Source organism: Anopheles merus, chromosome 2L (genome assembly GCF_017562075.2).
Source record: "Anopheles merus strain MAF chromosome 2L, AmerM5.1, whole genome shotgun sequence".
In the NCBI taxonomy this organism is placed as follows: Eukaryota; Metazoa; Arthropoda; class Insecta; order Diptera; family Culicidae; genus Anopheles; species Anopheles merus.
Genome location: NC_054083.1, coordinates 21410895 through 21430983, shown reverse-complemented (window position 1 = coordinate 21430983; position 20089 = coordinate 21410895). Strand labels below are relative to the sequence as shown.

The 20089-nt window shown below is 44.3% G+C and overlaps 3 protein-coding genes across 4 annotated transcripts; 2 read left to right on the top strand and 1 right to left on the bottom strand.

Moving 5' to 3' along the window:
- The first annotated feature begins 1277 nt into the window (after positions 1-1277).
- LOC121592520 (scoloptoxin SSD976-like) lies at positions 1278-4622 on the top strand. Of its 2 annotated transcripts, none has more exons than XM_041914024.1 (4): positions 1278-1431; positions 3585-3652; positions 3721-4243; positions 4311-4622. In XM_041914024.1, exons 2-4 carry the CDS (start codon positions 3634-3636, stop codon positions 4528-4530), a joined length of 762 nt encoding a protein of 253 aa, XP_041769958.1. In that variant the 5' UTR covers positions 1278-1431; positions 3585-3633; the 3' UTR covers positions 4531-4622. The 2 variants fall into 2 exon arrangements, with proteins under 2 accessions (XP_041769958.1, XP_041769959.1); XM_041914025.1 differs by lacking the exon at positions 1278-1431 and adding an exon at positions 1959-2063.
- A 4037-nt stretch (positions 4623-8659) lies between these two features.
- On the bottom strand, positions 8660-12559 carry LOC121593840. Its single transcript, XM_041916554.1, has 2 exons — positions 11645-12559; positions 8660-11551 (listed from the first exon to the last, which is right to left on the bottom strand). Exons 1-2 carry the CDS (start codon positions 11668-11670, stop codon positions 10120-10122), a joined length of 1458 nt encoding a protein of 485 aa, XP_041772488.1. The 5' UTR covers positions 11671-12559; the 3' UTR covers positions 8660-10119.
- A 1837-nt stretch (positions 12560-14396) lies between these two features.
- Positions 14397-19416, top strand: LOC121592284 (odorant receptor 63a-like). Its single transcript, XM_041913682.1, has 9 exons — positions 14397-14452; positions 15560-15645; positions 16429-16682; positions 16758-16896; positions 16986-17168; positions 17229-17499; positions 17589-17694; positions 17810-18074; positions 18215-19416. Exons 1-9 carry the CDS (start codon positions 14397-14399, stop codon positions 18355-18357), a joined length of 1503 nt encoding a protein of 500 aa, XP_041769616.1. The 3' UTR covers positions 18358-19416.
- The last annotated feature ends 673 nt before the right edge of the window (positions 19417-20089 follow it).

Below are 20089 nucleotides of genomic sequence, written 5' to 3'. Positions count from 1 at the left end.
ACATTGTTTTTATACTGGATTTAATTGAGCATTGAAGGAGAGGATTGAAGACAACAGAAGCGAACTACTTCAGCGGAGACTTTTTGGGTAAAACTGAGATGTTTGGGAAATTTCAGATTCAATCGAGAAGTTGTATTACTTTGCAAAACATACACACTTATACCAAAAGTTTGGTGATGCTTAAAATGTCAAATTAATTTGCTTTATGGCATCAGTCCGTGATGTGGAAGATTTCTAATTGGTGGACTTTTTCTCCCATGCCATGATCGTATAAGACTTGCAACGATCATCCAGGAATTGGAATTGCTACAATAAACCATATATTCCCAATTAAATGGCAAGCCCGAACAAACACAGCGCGTGTTAGCAAACTTCTAAATGAAGCGACAATCGGTCATAAAACGTTCGCTCGAACCTTTTGCATACCCTTTTCCTTCCCACACAACCTTCTTCCTGCAGCCCATCATCATCATGATCATCATCCTGGAATTATAGGCTCTTTAAATTAAACCTTCATCGGGTTGTTGGCTGTCCGGGGAAAGGATGCTCCAAACGCGATGATCAAAACAAAACAGCGCCAAGTGATCTGCATAAATTGTACCGAAAGGAATGGAGCTAATTTTTTCGTTCTCATCGTGTGTTTGTTTGATCAACGAAACGACACAAAGCACGCCAAAAAAAAACAGGTCCTCCATCTACTCTCTCTCTCTCCCTTTCTTTCTCTTACTTTTCCCTTTATCTCACGCTCCTGCTGTGAGCGATTTATCGCTCGTGCGAGAAACGAGAAAGGCCCTAAAATGCCGCTGCCGTCCCCCCCACAACGTCGCTAACGTTCTCCCCAAACGTCCAGCAGGGTTGGCCTTGAAAGGGTCCAAAGCCTTTCGCGGCGGGGTGCAAGCTGAGATGCGAGCCGACAAAAGCGCTTCCAAAAGCGCCGTCCGCCCCAAAGTAGGCTAAATTTATGCCAATGCCCCCTGCTCTTCTTCCGGCCGATCACACACACACACACACAAAACGGCGGCCGATCACCGTGTGGTTTAACCGGCTACGGCTGATAAATTGATGGCGAAACAACTGGGAGAAGAGGGACCGCTGGTGGAAAAATTGATGAAGATACACCCAAAACACGGCCGAAACAAACGGTGTGGTTTTCGGTTAAATGTGGTGTGGTGGCGCTTCTATTTTCTGGTATTTTTTTGTTTTTGGCAGAGAGGAGTGGGGGTATAAGTTCGCCATGCGCATGATACGCAAGGGATTGCTGCCGGTGCGCGGTCACGACGATTAGCTTTTTGAGCTTTTCGGTGGCGATTAGTGCGTTAGTCGCAGTCTAGCAGCGATCGGGAGCGCTCACTCGTTGTGAGTTTTGGTTTGTGTGTGCGTTTGTGTGTGTGTGTGCATCTGGTGTGTAGAGCTGGTGCGGGGTGAAAGCAAGTAAGTGATGCCGGTTTGATGATGCATTTTTTGCACGTTTGGTTGGTGAGTTGATCGCCCGGAAAAGTGTGCAGAAAGTGGAACAATAGAGTTATGGTGCGATCGTATGGGTTTGTTTTTTTTTTTGTTCGGGGTGTTCAGGTGGACAGTTTGGAGCGATCAATTGGCACGTTTATCATTCGCACCCGTGCGTCGGAAGCTGTGACGTAGGGATGTTAATTTGTAGTGTCAAACGTGGTGTTAGTATGCCCCACGAACCCTCCATGTAGCCAGAACTTAGACAACGGTTCATTGGTGAGGTGGTGCAAGACTGTTATTGAGTGCTGGAACGGAATAAAAGAAAATGAGACAACAAGAACTACATACAATATCATGAAATTGCGTGTGTTTTAACTTTAGGCACTTTTTTGTGATAGAGAATCGTAATAGATTGTACTTCTTAAATCAATTTCAAATATCAAAACGATCAGACTTAAAAGAATAAAATAATAAATAAAGAGCATATGTAGGATTCTCCAGCCAACTCAACGCCGAAGGCTTCATTTCTAATCCGTAAACTCCCAATTCAACATTGTAAAATGTGTGTTGAACGTACACAAAGCGACCAACGACAGAACATTCGAGTTTCCCTTGTTAGTGTTGAATTGTATTTTAAGGGATTGAAATATTTGCATATAGAGTTGAGCTGACTAGAGAAGCTCTGTAAAACCTCCCCTAGTTTCATAAGAAGTTTCAATTCAGATTGTTAAACATTTGAAATTAAATAACTTTACCGATAGTAATTGTTGTACTATTTTTAATCAAAGAAAACCCTCCTGAAATAGCACACAGAAACATACAGAAAAGATAGGTGAATATATTAGATCATGGCCTGGCAAAGCCCGCGGTCGACGATTTAAATCAATTTGATCCCCTAGACTTATATTAAAGCAAAATAACTAGAAAAATTTCATTGTTCAGAATTTTCTAATGATTTTTCCATAAATTCTTTGTCTTCGACACGAATAAGATACATTACTACTTCATCTACTCAAAGTACTCAGTGATTGCTTATCGTTCAATACCGGACTTGCCGGAATCACGGAAATCCTGAATTGCAGGGTTGTTTTTGGCGTTGATGAGGTGTTTTCGGATTGGAGTTGCATCCACGACTCCACTTTGGATTACCCGTGTGAATTGACTGACCCATGTGAACTGGTTGAGCTGGGCATCTTGAAGGTTGTCGCTAAAAAAAAACCTGATACCTAAATGATGCAAGCTTTTCATAACGACTATAACACTGTCTCCAAACGACAGTGACGACGCATCTGGAGTGACATAGAAAACTTCATTTAAAAATATTTGAGATATGTAAAAATATTTAGATTGAAATAATTATTTCAACGTCACATTGTAATCTACACTGACACTGTAATCTAAATACTGGCCTACAGGACTCAAAAAATTCATCAATCGGGCTCGTTGCTCGAATAGTTTGTCAATCCCTGTTTTAAATTATTTGTATCTATGGTGAAAGTTTTCTTTTGCGGTGAAAGTTTAATTAAATACATTTTGTGAACATTTAAATGGACGATGAAGGCATAACGCAGATCCTGCTTGTATAAAATGTATCCATTGTGGCAGGCAAAAATCAAGTTTTTACATATATCCGGTTCCATAACTTAAACCGATCGATTAAACGTTACGTTGGTGGTGATTAGGAATGTTTTCTCTTTTGCGTTGCTAACGCCACTTTAAATCTCGGTTTTTTGTCGTATCATTATCATTAGTTACAAGTTTTACGGTAATTTTATCCTAGAGCTTCGCAAAAGTTTAATTTTATTGTGATAGATTTGAAAGGAATGATAAGCGAGGAACCTTAGTTGGCTATTAGTGAGCTTTTAAAACAGGGTTTCTTAAGTAAGCTTTACACTTCAATAACATATTTCAACCTGATTTAAATACATTTCAACTATTCGAATGGCAGTTTATTTGATCTTTCCTTGGTTGCTTCGACCTACAAAAATACACAAATGACAATGATCACAAGAAATTAGATTTAACGTATTCAACGTAAAAAGACTGTAAGAATCCTTTTTAATTGTATGTGGAACTATGATAATTTAATAATATGACAGGGAATGGAATTTCATAATTTGCTGTTCATTTTACAGAATCATACTTCAAATTGCTAACAACTCCTTTGCCGTCATTCGAAGCAAAATGCATCAGTCCACCTTTGGTGAGTAGTCTGCTTGTCAACACATCTGCTGACACCACATTGGCTAAATCATCCCCATTCCCCTCCAGCACTCACACTTTGCCTACTCTCCATCACGGTCTTCTCGACCGATGGTTACGCACCCAACTACTACTGCTCCCCGAGCCTCTGTCCGCACGGTGGGCCCAACGTAGGCTGCAACCCACCGCCCCTATCCGGGGGTCACTTTTGCTACGGCAAGCTGCCGAGCGTGGTGCCGATGACCCCGGCTGTCCAGGCGCACATCCTGCACCTGCACAACTACTACCGGTCGCGGGTAGCATCCGGCTACCAGTTCCCGCTCGGACCGGCCGCCCGCATGTACACGATGGTGTGGGACGACGAGCTGGCCGCACAGGCCGGGAACAATGCACGCTCCTGCGTCTTCGCCCACGATCGGTGTCGCAATACGCCCCAGTTTCTCACCTCCGGCCAGAACATCGCGCTGCTCAAGTACTACGAGCCGGGAGCGTACACGGTGACCGATCTGATAACGCGTTTCATCGGCGGCTGGTGGAAGGAGAACAAGAAGGTGAAGCCTGCCTACATTCAGGCGTTTCCACGATCACAAGTGTAAGTTCAGGCAGTCAGGGTTAGCTATTCGACTACTTACGACCGCTTTTTTGGTTATTTTTTGTAGTAAAAACATTGGCCACTTTACGATGCTGGTGAACGATCGCACGTGGAAGGTGGGATGTGCGATGCAAAACTGGAGCGAAGGAGCCGCCACGAAGGTGTACTTTGTGTGCAACTACTCGTACAACAACATCGTCACGCAGGAGGTGTACACGGTGGGTCGGGCGGGTTCGCAATGTCAGGCGGGTCTGAATCCAATCTATCCCGGTCTGTGCAGGACGTGAGATGATGGTTTGCGTTCGTTCGTTCGATCGTGTTGTGTATGGGAAGATTTTCTGTGAAAATCAATAAATTATAAAAGGATACAGCTAAAACTGTGAAGAAGGATATGGTGTGATGACAGAATGGTTCAAAAATTACAAATTTTATTTCAACAATTGATTTGTTCTAAATTACTAGTACAACGATTAAGCATTATGGTAAGTAATCAATTATTTCAAGGACACACATTTTATTTCAAATTTAATTGGACACAACACATTTTATTTGAAATGCAACTATTATTTTTGCTATTGTATTTTATTTAGTATTTATTTATTTATTTATTTATTAGTTCGTTAGTAAGGAATAATCAATCTGCAATATTTGAAGACAGATGTCGCTTCAGTCGATGCGACATTGTTGTTGTGCTATGATTTTTTAAACAGAAACGGATATTTTCGGGAATTATGCATTGTCAATAATTCTGAAATAATAACAATATTGCCAATAGACTGTTCGATAGATGAAAAGTAAAGAACAACTGATGCTAAGCTAACACTAACCAATAAGCAATTGTAAAGACACTTTGAATGGGAAATGGGAAGTTCTACTCCACCCTCTGTACAGTGTAGACATTGCTTCTTCGAAATACCTTCTGTTCTGGACGATGGAGTTTAGCATGTCTACTATACAACATTTTATAAACATAGAACCATTATCACATAATATCACATTTCACCGATCAAATAGTTCAAACTTTGGCGCACCCGGCTGAAACAGATATAAAAACCCATTTGGACACATACCAGATAAATGCAGCACATGCAAAGATAAAACCACGCTGTAACATATCGCATGGGAATGGACAAAAATTGTCCAATTTTTTGTGGGTTTATCTTCAACCGCACTAACAAAACGTTCATTGAACTTTCAATAATAGTATCTTACGAATCAGCAGTCAAAATTTAACACCCCTGTCAGTCCAACTCTAACAGTGATGGCCAAAAAAAGGAACTTTTTTTAGAAGCGTGTATGTTTGTGGACATCGGAAGTCCGTTCCGGTATCTACAGCATTTGGGCACTATTAGACAACAATCAGAGCATCGAAAGAACGCCTGGGTTCTAATGGCTGACGACCTAGAGTGACTGAAAAAAGGAAGATCAAGAGAAGCTGAAAATCGAAGTTAGATCTTAAAAACATGTCACAGCGAAAATTCCTAATAACTGACGAAAGGGAACTCGCAAGGTCGTATATTTATTTTTCAATAAAATTGATAAAACTTATAAACTTATAAACTTATAAATAAAACAGGAGCATAATCTTGCCTTGGCTTGTTCAATCATGATGGAATGGAAACATTGACCGATGCACAAATAGCTGCTAAAGAAGCAAGATTTTTAAAAAGAAAAAGAAAAATACATATCAGAGATAAAAAAAATAGCAATGTAAAACAATGGAAAATATTTTAAGGCCTGGGTACATTGTCCGTAATCGCTAGTGAAATTTCGATTTTCACTAGCGCATCTGGCGGGGGCTGACTGAAGCATTTTTCCAAACAATTTGTAGCCGCTTCAGAAATTATGTTATTTTTCCATGTTCATTACTTATATTGGACTGAAAAAGCTGTTTAATTGATAGATAAATATGTTGCGGAAGTATTTAAGCCATTTTCGCATTAAAAAACGATGAAAAACTTAAATTTGGAATCTGGCACGACCTTTCCCTCGATGACCAAAAAAGCTCCGGTCAGCCGACGCCAGATGCGCTGGCGAAAATCGAAATTACACTAGCGAGTATGGAAAATGTCCCCCGGCCTTTAAACCATTAATTAATTAGCAATGTTTGTATGAAAAATATTTCATAATTCAATTTAAAATGATATGAACTTATATGTATTCCTATTAGGATATGTAATTAGTATAAATTTTAAGTTATTTTTTTAATTCGTAATAATAAATTTGCCATACTTGGAATATTTTAAATATTCGTAAAAAATAAAAATAAACCTCCGAAAACAGTGAGTGAAGTTTACTTGTGTACTAATATGTAAATATGTACTAACAGTTTAGCAGCATATGGCGCACTTATCCGTTATACACAATTTTACGAACTGAAATCTTACAAAGTGTCATATTGAAAAACTCATTCATTTTTTCAATAAAGACTCTTTCATTCTTGTAATAATGTATGTTTTGAAATTTATTTTTTACTATGATTGCATAAAATGAATCAAAATTAAGATTACTATTAGTTTTAGTACATGTCTTTCCAAAGGCCACTATCACACCCTGTCCTACCCTATTAAGCACGCGCGTTCGCCTGCCTTTTTGCAAAGTTGACCAACCTAACATAACAATCTGATGCAACTTTCTTCGCCACAATTTAGTCTACGATCGCTTAATTCCTGTACGTGCAACGATCCCCCATTGCACAGAAGCTGCACAATCTTCTGTTTACCTTCCCCCAGTGTAGTCGATTTAGGGGCCGTATAAGCAGCAGGTAGGCCTTTCCGCTTGTGAGCCGTTTGATACTTTCCCCCAACGAACCACGCTGCCACGATGCTGGCAGCTGATAAGAGCTGTACCGTGTGCCTACGGATGCTACAAGGATGATTTAATAATTCACCGCAATTACATGCCGATTACATCGGTTTCAGCTAATTGTCGGGCTACGTAGGCAGAGTACGTCCCGGTCGGACCAGGCCGCGTCCGTTCCCGGGTGCGCTCGTAACGATGACGCTGCCATAGGTAAACAAACAGCGCGATGCACTGACCCGACGGTGTGCGGGGTGAAACGGAGAAAGCAAAAAGGCTTGACGTTTACAAACACTCGACCCGTTGCCTTTGGCCCATCCTGCTAAGCTATCCCTCATCTCAGCTGCTCTTATCACTGCAGTCCAATCGCTCGCAGCATCTTGCGGCAAAAAGGCACGCAGCGCAGCCTTTGTGAAGCGGCACTTGCGATTGGCTGGGAGGTAAATTCGAAAGCATATTAATCGTTTTGTTACTTTTTTTTGCACTCATCTCATCATCCGAACGTTCATTATCACCTATACACTGGGCATAGTTTATATGGGCAAAAAAGGGCAGGCAAGCGCAATGGGAAGCAAGCGCAACTGTGCACGCACCGCGAACGCTCGTAGGAGGGCTGCGCATGTGATCCACGCGAGGACTCGCACTGGCGCCTCGAGGTGGCCGATTGGCAGGCGTATCGCACGAACTTTAGCCCCCACCCGATGCGCGGATGGCTCGTCGATGCGGCTGATACGTGAAGTACGCGACTGATACACGCGCCGCGTCATCGTAGCGGCCCTTTTTTGCTGTTGGTCGTTGTGAGTCGGTGTGGAAGTGGTCGCTGTAACTGCGTTTTAATTCATTTTGCTGGTTTGCGAAGTGCTAATACAATGGAAAATGGTCGCTGGAGAACGTAAGGAAAAGTTAAGGATATGCGAAATGGAGGCGCATGGTAGTTTGTACGTTATTGAGTAAATAATTGAATTAATAATGGGCATTTTTAAGTTCAAAACTTAAAAAAAGGGTTTTAACTTAATAAAATATAGGATTCGTTAACACTTATCACATCCAAAAACTTTCGTAAACCGTATTATGGAATTAAAAGGCCTTTTAAAACAATTTTATTCTACAATTTAATTTCCTAAACCGAAACACCGTTCGTCGGCTTCATGTGCTTGCTTTATCAATGCAGCAGAAATCGGCATATCTCCACCGACCAGCTAAGTAGCACTACCACACCGAAGACGAACAGGTAGATCACAACCATACATACGTTCACCACGCCGTGCACGAAATCACACACAGTTCGAACAATTTGGATCACAAAAGCTTCCACCACATTGCAGATGACCAGAAAGCAGATTAACTGAGAAAAGGGTATTGACGTATTTAGGTGAAAAATTGTCACTCTCTGTATTTACTTACAATTCCTTGCAGGGTTTCACGTAAATTTAAAACCATCGCTTTTAACGGGAGCGACAAAATGCCCCATAGCTGTGATATGTCAAATGGAGCTTCAAGGTAAACTTCATCGCTTACTGTGATGAGCTGTAGCATGGAGAAGAAGCAGCACTTTCTTTCTATTCAAAATGGCAGGTGCTGGTTAGTATAACAGCAAATAACACTCTTCAATTTCACGTTTGCAACCTTGGTTTTTTTATTGTTCAATTAAACGCTAGTACAATACACTACGAATGGCAGCGCGGTGTCAGACAGGGGTGCTCGCCTGGGCATCACGACGAACGGTTACACGATAGAGGGATAGGGGTGTCGAGTGTTTTGTGTGCGATTTTACATTTCTTTGTAATCTTATGAAGCAATACAGCACAATTCTTGCACTTATTTCGAGCCATCACTTGATTCTTTACGTGTGTGAAGGAATTCGAGAGTAAGTTCCAGCTGTCGACTGGGTTTTATGGCTTGCGCTTGTGTTTAATAAATATTAAATGAGAAATATCCTAAACATCGTAACAGAAAAGGCCAACCTATGGTCCCAGTTCAATGTTGTGATGGAGGAAACATGATTTGAGGAAAATTATTACAAATATATACGTAATGTATGATCATCACTAACTATCATTCCTAGAAGCAGTAACTAATCGTTGCCTAAAAGTGTTATAAATAAATCTTTCTAAAAGCTACACCGACCTGTCGATGTGTGAAAGAAGCGTGTAGAACAGTTTGCGCTCACCGCAAATGAGGAAATGAGGAAGGACCTAAACGCTTGTTTGGACAGCAGCAACTCAATTTCTTCTTTAGCCCGGTGTGGGTCATACTGCAATCACGTGCCGACGGACGTTGGGCCGCACAACAGACCGCAAGTGACGCAACGGTTGATGACGTTTAGCAGCGGCTCTAGCTAGCAAAGTGCAGTGTAATTGTTTGCTTGTTTAGTGACACGCGTCGGAACGTACGCTGGCGGAACAAAACAAAACATGCCCAGTGTAATCTGAACTGGGGTGTGGGGCTGAGGAGCTTTTCCGTTACCACGTACGATTCCGCTTGAAGGTAGCCGCTACACACAGATATATTATGACGAACAGACAGATTTAACGGTAGCACAATCTCACAGGTAAGTAGTAACGTTCGTATAACACTTTCGAATATAATATACTTTCTTTGCTCTGTCTTCTTTTTGTTTTGATTTTCTAGTTGCTGCTGCTGCTGCTGCTACGGTTTGCCATCGAAAGCATGAAGATCGTTTCGCTAGTTGCTATACTAAAGATAGTTAGTTTAGTGCTCTTTGGTACGATTCGGAAAGGCGTCTACGCCCATCCTACGGTTAGTGTAAGTAGTGTAGTACAGTTATACATAGTACAGCCCGAGACGAGTGACTACAGCTCTATCGGTCACAGCTGTCACGGATTGCTACGATTTCGATTTCGATTCAAACACGTCTCTAGCCACGGTGCTTTTGCTTCCAGCCCTGAGAAAGTCAGTGTGAGACACCTGCTGGTGTGCCAGAGACGGCGAACCGCACTCTAAGTGCGCTAAGTAGAGAGAGAGAATAACGTGAGAGATAAACGGCGCACGCATCAAGCGTACGCTCAGATCAGATTCAACCCATGCGCAACAAAAAACATCATTCCCGCGGACTATCAGACGGCCGTTCCACGGCTAAACAGCTGCTGCAGTTTCTGCTCGAGCTGGTTCAGATCCTGCCGGAGCAGTGCGTTCTCCTCCTTCATTAGCTGAAAGGCGAGCTTCGTCTCGTTCGTGTCGGTGCGCAGCGCTTCCAGCTCCTGCCGTAGCTTCTCGTACTGGCGCACCTGCTGGCGGAGCGTTTGGTTTTCGCCGGCCATCTTCTGGAAGTCGCGCCTTAGTTTGGCCACCTCCGCCACCAGCCGCTCGGGATTGATTGAGCCGCTGGGGGCGGATCGACTGCCGGCTGCTGCGCTTGGTGGTTTTACCGGACGGCCCGTGACGGGATCGGGCGAGGACAGTGCATCCGTTAGCTGGTTGCGAAGTTCCTCCACCTCGTCGCCAATGTTTTGCAGCGACACCTGAGTGTAGTTGTCGTTCGCAATTAACCGTGCGACCTCATGCCGGGTATGCTGCAGCTCCCGCATCAGGTGGCGCGTGTGTCCGTTCAGCTCGGAGGTGTAACTGGCAAGGTATTGGTTCGATTTGCGTACCAGGGCGAATGGTTTGTTCTCGGTGCAGCAGATACCTTCCACCATGCGCTCCTTGCAGCTGAATGCACTGAACGTTTTGAAGTCTTGGACGCCCGTTTTGCGCAGCTGTCCGATCAGCTCGGCCAGCCCTTCGCAGTGCCAATCGTTCGTTTGCAGATGGAACACACGCAACCGGGGCAGCATGGTGGGCAGCGAGTCGTGATCGACGTACACGAGCGCGTTGTTCGCGAGATGTACCTTCTCGAGGGCAGGGAACGATCGTAGAATGCTTAGGTCCAGGTAGGTCAGCCGGTTATCGTTCAGATATAATACTGTCAGTGAGGCAAGCTTCTCGGCACCGATCGAGCTGCGCACCAGCGCCAGATTGTTGCTGGAAAGATCGAGCAGCCGCAGCTTGGGCATGCGCTGGAACACACAAAGATCGAGCGTGCGGAGATCGTTGTGCGCTAGCTCGAGCACCTCCAGGTTCTCAAACACCGAGATGTTGTCGATGTTGCGCAGCCGGTTCTGGTTGAGCTCGAGCTTGCGGAGCAGCGGCACCGTGCCGGGCTCGGTCGTGATGCTGCTGATGCGATTCTTCTCCGCATCGAGCGACAGCAGGCGCGGATCGATATGAATACTGTGCAGATGCATCCACCAGACGCGCAGCTCCTGCAGCTGGCGAAAGGCCCCGTACAGGCTGGACGGTAGCGCGACCATGCTGGAGTCGCGGAACTTGACCCGCGTCACATCGGCGGCGGCGCCGGCCGGTGGTTCGAGCTGCACATTTGCCGCCTGCTCCGAGCTTTCGATGTGTACGCCCTGGAAGATGCAGAACCCGTCCGAACCGATCGCACAGGTGTACTTGGAGCAGGTGCAGAGCTGTAGTCGCACCGCGATCAACACTAGCCACACACTGTGAACGAGAAGAGGCCACGAGCGCACTTAGTAAGGGAAATGGAGATTCACAAAATAAGAACACACAACACACACATCATGTAACACTTACGATGCATCCGCTATTCCGAAGTGCATTTTTGTGAACTAACTCAGCGGCCGACGGATACTGATCTTGGGGGGGGCAAGATCAGATGTGCAGCAGGATGGTTACTTCTTTCACTCGTATCACTATTGCACAAGGTTTTGTATAATACACCTTTTCTTTAATTATCTTCCGTACACTAAGATGTAGCACAGTTTTATAGCACACTTTTTAGAACACTTTTTTTTATAGCAAATCACCTTTACGCACGGTAAAGTATGACATTTATGCTCTGCTTTAACAATTCATTCTCGGCTTCACACTCCAGCCCATTTCGTATCACCAATTCGAACGGTGCAGTAAAATTATTCACCACTACAAGCTGCTCCTGCGCTGATTAAACACATTTGCACACAGACACACACTGCTTCGCACACGCAGCTCCATTAATCTGTCAGACCAGCTGAAGATTCGCACAGCGACTGAGTTGATAGTGTCGCGCGGGAACGCTTTTATAAACCGGCCGCAGCTCCAACCGGGGATTCTCGTTCACATCTCACCGGTCGGGCGTGAGTCGTTGCAACTCACCTTACTACCATTACCTCCACCACTACCACCACCGTGAAGTCACTTTGTGCTGCGCTTGTGGTGTGATTTGCGTTTGGGTGGGCTGTGGGTGGCCACAGTTTGCGATTTGCTGGCGGTGCGAAAACCCCTTTTCGCTGTCGCACCCGACTCATCGCGATAAGGAAGGCACTCGTGTGGGCCCGAAAGCAGCCCGTCTTCGAAGTGACCGAAGTGGCGTGTGAATCGCGGTGTTTAAGTGTGACTGTGCGTGCCCTGGCCAATAGGAAAGCTGGAAAGCAGGATGTTTTTTCGGGGTGGCTCCATCGATTGAGCGCGCTTAGACGGCAGTGTGTGCACGGCGTGTGCCCGATGAGTAACGCTTGTCTAAATCTGATCGGTGTGGGAGCATTACAGCGCCCCGCCTCCTAGAAAATTCTAGGAACTGTACTACGAATGTTATAGTAAGTCGTATCGTTTATAGATACAATTTGCATGAGAGTCGATTTGATATTTCGAAAGAGGGACAGGATTTGATATTTATAAAACAAAATAAAAATAATCAGTCTCATTTTACTTATTTTATGGTGTAAATTTTAATCATAGTTAATGTTTTAAAATTATAAGACATTTTTAGTACATTTATATGTATAGAAATGATGAGCACAAGATTTATATTGATTAAATTTCAACGATTGAAATTATGACTATAACAAAATGTGGTATCTTTCAGATTTTTGAACATGGGATTAACTACTATTTTAATCATCGGAAAGACTTCGTCAAATTCCTTCGCTTATATTTCTTCGCTTGATTACATTTCTATTGCATTTTGCTTATGAATTTATTTAGTACTGTTCTAATAATATTGCAGCATGATAAATTACATCTTATTGAATGATTTTGTGTTTTCATATCTTTTATTATATCTTTATTTTTATAACATTCATAGTCCTTCAAAAGGGTGATTTTTGTTTGACAATTTATCTTTTAATCTCTGAATATAGTTAAATTTATAGACAAAGTTCAGTCTCTATATTTTTACCGCTTTTCACAATGATAAGTTGGATTCATTGATGGTTTCAATGATGTAGGTTTATTTCAATGCATTATAGGAACATGTATTCATTCTTCTTTGAAAAAAGAAAGAAAAAAATCTTCTGTCTGGCATAGACGGCACCCATTCACTCAAATTCCTGCGCTCACCTACAATGACGTCTGTTAATTGGAACCACAGTCCAATCCGGTCGGGAACGAATTGCGTTAACCGCCTGTTTCGCCAGCCACCAATAATGAAGTGTGTTTGTGGAAGGTAATTTTCGCACCACGCACCTACCGATTACATCCAAGCCGCAAGGCGAGACAATTTGCATCGGTCCAGTCAAAAGGATCAATGAACGGTTCGGCCACTTGTCAACCCTGTTCCACGTGTCGCCGATTTGCGGTGGAATATTTTCGGTGTCGTCTGTCGGTCAGATAGCAGAAGACACGCGTGGTAAGGGTAATCGCAATAAGTCGAGCAAAGAGAGATCCAATTAGACAATTGACGCCCGTTCGTCAATGAAGCACTATTGAACGAACCAGAATGTACGATAAGAACTATGGACGTCACGGGACGCCCATCCCAGCAAGACACCATGGCCCACGGTCGAAACGATACACGCGTGTTGATCTGGCACGGAGTTGATTATTAATGAAGGCACACACACACACAACGCACATGACACAAGGACACCCATGTTATGCGGAAGGACCACCACGAAGAACAGTCTCGAACAGCCGAACCACCGCTTGCCACTAATTGAGCTCTGGAGCTCCAAAATTAAGCATTAACCGACAACGTCCAAGGTAGAAGGTGAACAAACAGTGCAGCACAACCATCTCGAGCACGCATACGAACCGCGCTCGGCGGATGGCCAAGAGAGCAAAGGTTTCCCGGACTGTTGGCTGTTCTTCATACAAACACACCTGTCACAGTGACATAAGCGATCGCAAATGACTTTGATCAATGTTATCGCGAGCATTCGGTGTTATTTACCAGCGTAAGTGTAAGCATTACATCTCGATTTCTTATCGGTTTTGCGAGGTAATGTAGTGACGGAAGATTCCTCTTATGCTTGTGTGTGCTTTATCGGCGGTTGCATTCCTGGCAATAGACGTATTTAACGTTTGCCAATTTTGAGGCAAGCTCTGAGTTGACATTTTAAAACGTAAGATGATAGACAGTGGAGAAGTGATAGGACAGGTGGATTGTTTCCGCTATCGAAGCGGGTAGATCTGTGAAATGAAAGATCGCACTGGTTATGTGAGGCGAATGTAGGTTAGATAGAGGGTATAGGATGTTTTAAAGAGTTTTTTTATGCACATCGTTTACTGTCATCTGTATTCAATTTCACTGGTTCAAGCTAAAATAGCTAAAATTAAAAAAAAAAACCTTATAGTCAATACAAAAACAAAAAGAAGTAAAATCAATAATACAATAGCCAATAAAAAGAGTAAAATAACGAATACAAACAAATAAGACAATAAGAAAATCTATAAAATAATAAAACAAAAAACGGAACAACAAAAATAATAAAACACAATAGTCAAAAATCAATCACCATGAAAATCAATCAATAAAACTGTAAAACAACTAAAAAACAACTAAAAAACAACAATAACAAAATTAAAAATAAAAGTACAAAAAATAATTATTCAAAGCTAAGATTTGCTTCCCTTATAAATACATATAAAATTAAACTCATTTTCAGGTACAATTATGAATGTAAAATAGCTGATTACTAAAATTTCAAAACTTCAAAAAAAAATATTTAAGCTTAAGCCAAAACTTGCACAATTGTAGATGCAAAAATAATGCATCTCTTACTGGTATTGTGCAATCTGTAATAGTGTTTCGTTTGCCACACTTCTGCTTCTCCTTAACGACTTTGCAATCATCGAATGAGATTGATTGCTGCTAATTGAGCAATAAGGGAAGGGAACAATAAGGGAAGCACACCAGGTGTGAAAGTAACACCCGGTGCCTCATTCAAATCACTGGTAAAGTGTAAATAAATGACACCGACACCGATCAAAACCCTTGCTCCCATGGGTGGGAAAAGCCAATGATTCTCCTGCGATGAGTAAGTAATTTCCAGTGCGGCTCTAGAGGGAGGAAATTAAGTTCGTTTCTAACTGTTTCCAGTGGTAATAAAATAATCCACCCATCCTCCCCCCCGGAACTGATGATGCATCGTACATTGTTGTGAAGGAAGTGTGCCCGCTCGCTCGCAAACCTTACTCACCCTTTAACCCTCCCGGTGCTGTCTCTGTGTGTGATGGATTGACGCAAAACGGAATGTGTACGATCATCGGATATTTTTAATTTGGTTCAAGTGCCACGCGCCTTGCCTGCGGGTGTCTCTTTCAACCAATTACCCTTGCCCGGGGAGACGTCATCGCAACGTTCGACCGTCGGTTTGGTAAGCTATAATCACGAACCATGAATTTTCCACCCAAAAACCAACCGCCCAGGTGGGCACACACCACTCGGGCAGGCTTCGATGCATCTTGTTGACAATATACACCTGTTGGTGTCGGGGTAGGGGGAGGCTGTACCGCATGCTAGTTGGTGTGGGAGGGCACAGTGCTTAACCGGAACTGCTACGTTTGTGAATGAACTAGTAGTGCAAATGTTTGCTCCGGTGGTGATTGTGCGTGTCCGGTGTGTATGATGCTGATTGATGTGAGAAGGTGAGGAGTCGTTGGTGGTTTAGCTGCAAATGGGGTGGTTGCTGTATTATTGCATTGGCTAGGGTAAGACGTCAACGCCGGTTTGTTAGCTTAAGAGACGAGATCATGGAAATATTTAGGGTATGATAGAGTGTTGGATTCGTTAGCCTTTGGAAGAGTGAATCATTCACGATGACACCACCACACAAAGAAGCGTAAAACAATTTAGGAAAAAAGCTCAAAAATAGCAAATGACCAAAAATAGAAAAGACCCTTCTTTGAAAAGGATGATCCTTCTTAATTGGAGCAGCTATTTGACAGCGAAAGGTGTCACAATTCACACGAATCGCCATTGAATCTTACCAAGTTTGAAATGTACCGGTAATGAGCAGGTAATGAAGTATTAACGGCCTAAGTAGTGTCCCCAGAGACACAGGGATCGCTTGAAAGAGAATTTCAAAGAAACTCCTCATTGGAGTAAATTGTCAAAACATTTCGTATAAATTAAGCCCACATCGATTGACTTAGGGCAGTAGACAGCAGCTTAACCATGGAGACGGAACACTACAAACCGGAGGACGATTACGGCGAGCTCGTGCAGCGCAGCACCTACTGGGTACGGGCACTGGCCACAACGATGGGCATCTGGCCCGGCCAGTACGTTTCGATGCGCAGCCACTGGTACCGAAGGCTGTACTACTTTATGCTGCTGATGCATTGGCTCAACACCTACCTGCAGACGGAGTTTTTCTTCCGAAATCTGGGCAATCTTGGTTTGGTAGTGCAGGTGAGAAAAAGGAAAATGATTTAAATTCCAAAAAACATGATTGTTGCAAAATTTCTTCTCATTCCGCAATTATAGGGACTTTGCAGCTTCGTTAGCATCACCACCACCGGCATTAAGGTGATGCGCATCCACGCGTACGAGGCCGAGATAGTGCAGCTATGGCAAACGTTGCAAGATGCGACCTTCATCAAGAAGATAAGATTTTTGCGCAAAAGTAAAAGTAGTGCGGATGTGCTCCATTGGGGGGGGGGGGGGATTGAAAAATGATTCACGTGTCGTTTGTGTGTGTGTTTTTGTTTGCAGCCGACCGGGGAACTATCTTCCACCGCATCCACAAGCTACTGGCGCGCCAGTGCAAGGAGGTGCAGCTTAATCTGCGCTTCTACACGCTGGTCGTGGGGCTGGTGGCGTCAAACTATTCCATCATACCTGCCTGCAGCAATCTGTACAATCAGTTCCAGGGCAATGCATTCAACCGAAGCTTTGGTGAGTGTTTCGTGATAAGATTCGTTGGTGGTTTCCGCTTTTAACTTATTTTCTTTGCAGTATACAACACATACTATCCCTTGCTGGAGCCTGTTAAACGACGCAGCCCACTGTTTGAGCTACTGTTCTGCTCGGAATCACTGTCCGGCTACACCACCTGGGCCGGGGTGGTGGCGTTCGACGGTCTGTACGTCGCGATGGTACTGTACGCCGCTTCGCTGATGCGTCTGCTGAGAGATTTGCTGCACGAAACGGCGAACCCCAGGTTGACGGACGCGGAGCGTGCCTTCTTTCAGCGGGAATGCATACTGCACCACATCCGCACGATACAGTTAAGTAGGCTGTGTGGTTGTGGTAGCTTCCATCAGCCATCGCTAGATGGCGCGCTTACGATTTGTTTTACTACCCGATTTTCGGCAGGCTGATTGAGAAGATAAATGAAATCTTTTCGCCGGTGCTGCTGGTGCAACTGTTTACCAGCACCTCGATTATCTGTGTCATTGCATTTGCCGCCAGTATGCACGCTGTGAGTATGCTGTGAGGGGATGAATCAGTGCCCCCCCCCTTGCGCGAGATGATTATTGTTTTCGTTCTGTTGAATTGCTTTATACCACCATTCGTTCGCAAACGCTGCCCGGAAGGATGAGGGCGATTCGCAAACGATGCTGATGGTGCTCTACCTGATAGCGGCTATCTACCAGCTGTTCCAGTTCTGCTGGTACGGCCAGCGGCTCCAGAACGAGGTAAGGGCATTTCTCACGATCGGTTCGGAAATCAGGTCAATGTTTGGACAGAATGGGAACAGCATGCTCCAATTGTTGAAACCTGCCTTCCAACCTTCCCCAACCTACTGCACGGTTTGTTTGATTTATTCCCACCGACCAGGGTACCGAGCTGCCCCGCTCGGTGTATGACGCACAGTGGGAGCTTTGTGCGCAACGGTTCAAGAGCACGCAGCACGTCCTGCTGCTGTACAGCCAGCGGCAGATCGAGATGCGCGCGTGGAGCTTTTCCGCCATGTCGCTGGAAACGTTTTCCACCGTAAGTGCTGCTCCGGGTGACACACCTCCACCGCGGAGTCCGTTCTGGGTACGCTCACCTTACTGCTCTGCTTATCACCGATTTCGAACAGATAATCCGAAGTGCTGCATCCTACTTTACCGTACTGCAGACGCTAGCCGAGGAATAGACCGAAGCGATGAGCCGTCGCATTGCGCTTGGCGAGCCCCTTCGAACGTAGTTATTTTCTCTCTCTCTCTTTCTTTGGCACGTAAACGCACACTCGCACACACAGGGTGCAGGCCGGTTCGATGCAGATATTGGCCGTATTCGAGCGGTCCAGACCCACAGTACAAAGTACAGCACGGACGGCGAGTGTCGAAACCACAAGGCTGGCCCGTAAAGCGCGATAAGCCCCGTGCGGGAGTCGACGCTGATCAACATCACGCGCTACGGTAGCAGAGGTCGCTCGCATTGTGTTTTCGGGGAGGGGATATTTGGGCGAAGGCTGGCCCTTATCGCTGGCAAACTCATCCAAACATATGATGCACATACACGCACATACAACACGGATACACTCGACGGGTGAGAGTCAATTAGTCAGTTCCGATTTCTGTGCACAATGGGAAAGCACCAAAACGGTGCTTTGAATGGTTGATAAGGCGTGCGCGGTTGATGCAGGATCAATCCCGGTTCCCGGATAGGTCACGATGCCAATCTAGAGGGGGCAGCGGGATGAGAGGTACACTTATTTGCCGGTCACTTTAATTAACAATTGCACTAAGCCGGAGATCTTACGCGCTCGGTCCCATTTGGCCTGCTGTTGATCGAGCCCGTGCGAAAGCTATCTCTCTGCAGCAGTGGTCTGTGGATACCGGGTGCCAGAGTGATTGGTTTTTTTTTGCTGTCGTTGACGCACAGTATCGATGACGCACGTTCGTCACCATTCGTTGCGGGTAGTGGCGCTGGCGCGCGGTAAAAACATCTTATTACAAGATCGATGCTCAATTAAATGATCGTACATTGCTTTTTTAATAGCCACGTGTAGGTGCGTGTGTTTGGTGCACTAGAAAGTTTTAATAAAATGGACCCCCTGGTGCAGGTGTATGTTTTGCTTCCTCTGGCAACTGTAGTTAAATAGATCATTAATGTATGCTTCGAGTGGGGTCTTTTCTGTGTATTTTTCCGCTCGGTATGTGAATCGTTGGGCGGATCCTGTGGTACTGTCATCAACTTGCACGACCTAACAACATGCCCGACATGGGTTCAAGCCCTGTATGGACCTTGCCCCCCCCCCATACGATAGGACTGACTATCCCTTCTATGAGGTAAAACAATAAGTCACTGATAGTCAATGGATTTGAGTGGTGTACTGGCAGACCTTGACCGACAACGGTTGTTGTATCAAAGAAAGACGTAGGCATATTTTCCATGCATACAGATGTATTTTTATTGTTTGGTACAATCGCTCTAATTGCTCTAGCTCTAAAAAGTACCAGTGAAATTGCAATTAAAAAAGCGCTCTGGTTGCGACTTGCATCATGTCTGGGCCTCAAGCTGACAAACTCATCTAACATAAAGCAATTGAACCTGACCATCAGATAATCCGATTCAAGCAAGACTGCTTTTTTGCGTTATCAAGCGTCCAAGTTTATTTGGGTTATAAATTACAATTTTGATGATTAATTACAAATCCGGTGCTTTATCTGGGCGGTGATTTCAGGGTTCACATCGAAATGAAAGGTGAAGCGGAACCACTTTTCCCAGTTTTGATGCCGCTATTAGCTCAGTTCAGTAGCCATGCGGTGGGAACAAAATGATTATGTTTTTAATACACGTTCAATGATTTTATATTTGAGTGGCTAGTTCGGTTTAGAAAATAAAAATAAAAATGAACTACGGTATTGCTGTTAGTCGTATCA

Bases quoted from the DNA above. Each gene is read 5' to 3' on its own strand.
- LOC121592520 (XM_041914024.1), top strand. The intron at 4,244-4,310 runs GTAAGTTCAGGC...TATTTTTTGTAG, and splicing joins GCGTTTCCACGATCACAAGT to TAAAAACATTGGCCACTTTA.
- LOC121593840 (XM_041916554.1), bottom strand. From the start codon at position 11,670: ATGCACTTCGGAATAGCGGATGCATC. The intron at 11,552-11,644 runs GTAAGTGTTACA...TCTCGTTCACAG, and splicing joins TTCGGAATAGCGGATGCATC to TGTGTGGCTAGTGTTGATCG.
- LOC121592284 (XM_041913682.1), top strand. From the start codon at position 14,397: ATGATAGACAGTGGAGAAGTGATAGGACAGGTGGATTGTTTCCGCTAT. The intron at 16,897-16,985 runs GTAAAAGTAGTG...TTTTGTTTGCAG, and splicing joins GATAAGATTTTTGCGCAAAA to CCGACCGGGGAACTATCTTC. The intron at 17,695-17,809 runs GTGAGTATGCTG...GCTGCCCGGAAG, and splicing joins TTGCCGCCAGTATGCACGCT to GATGAGGGCGATTCGCAAAC.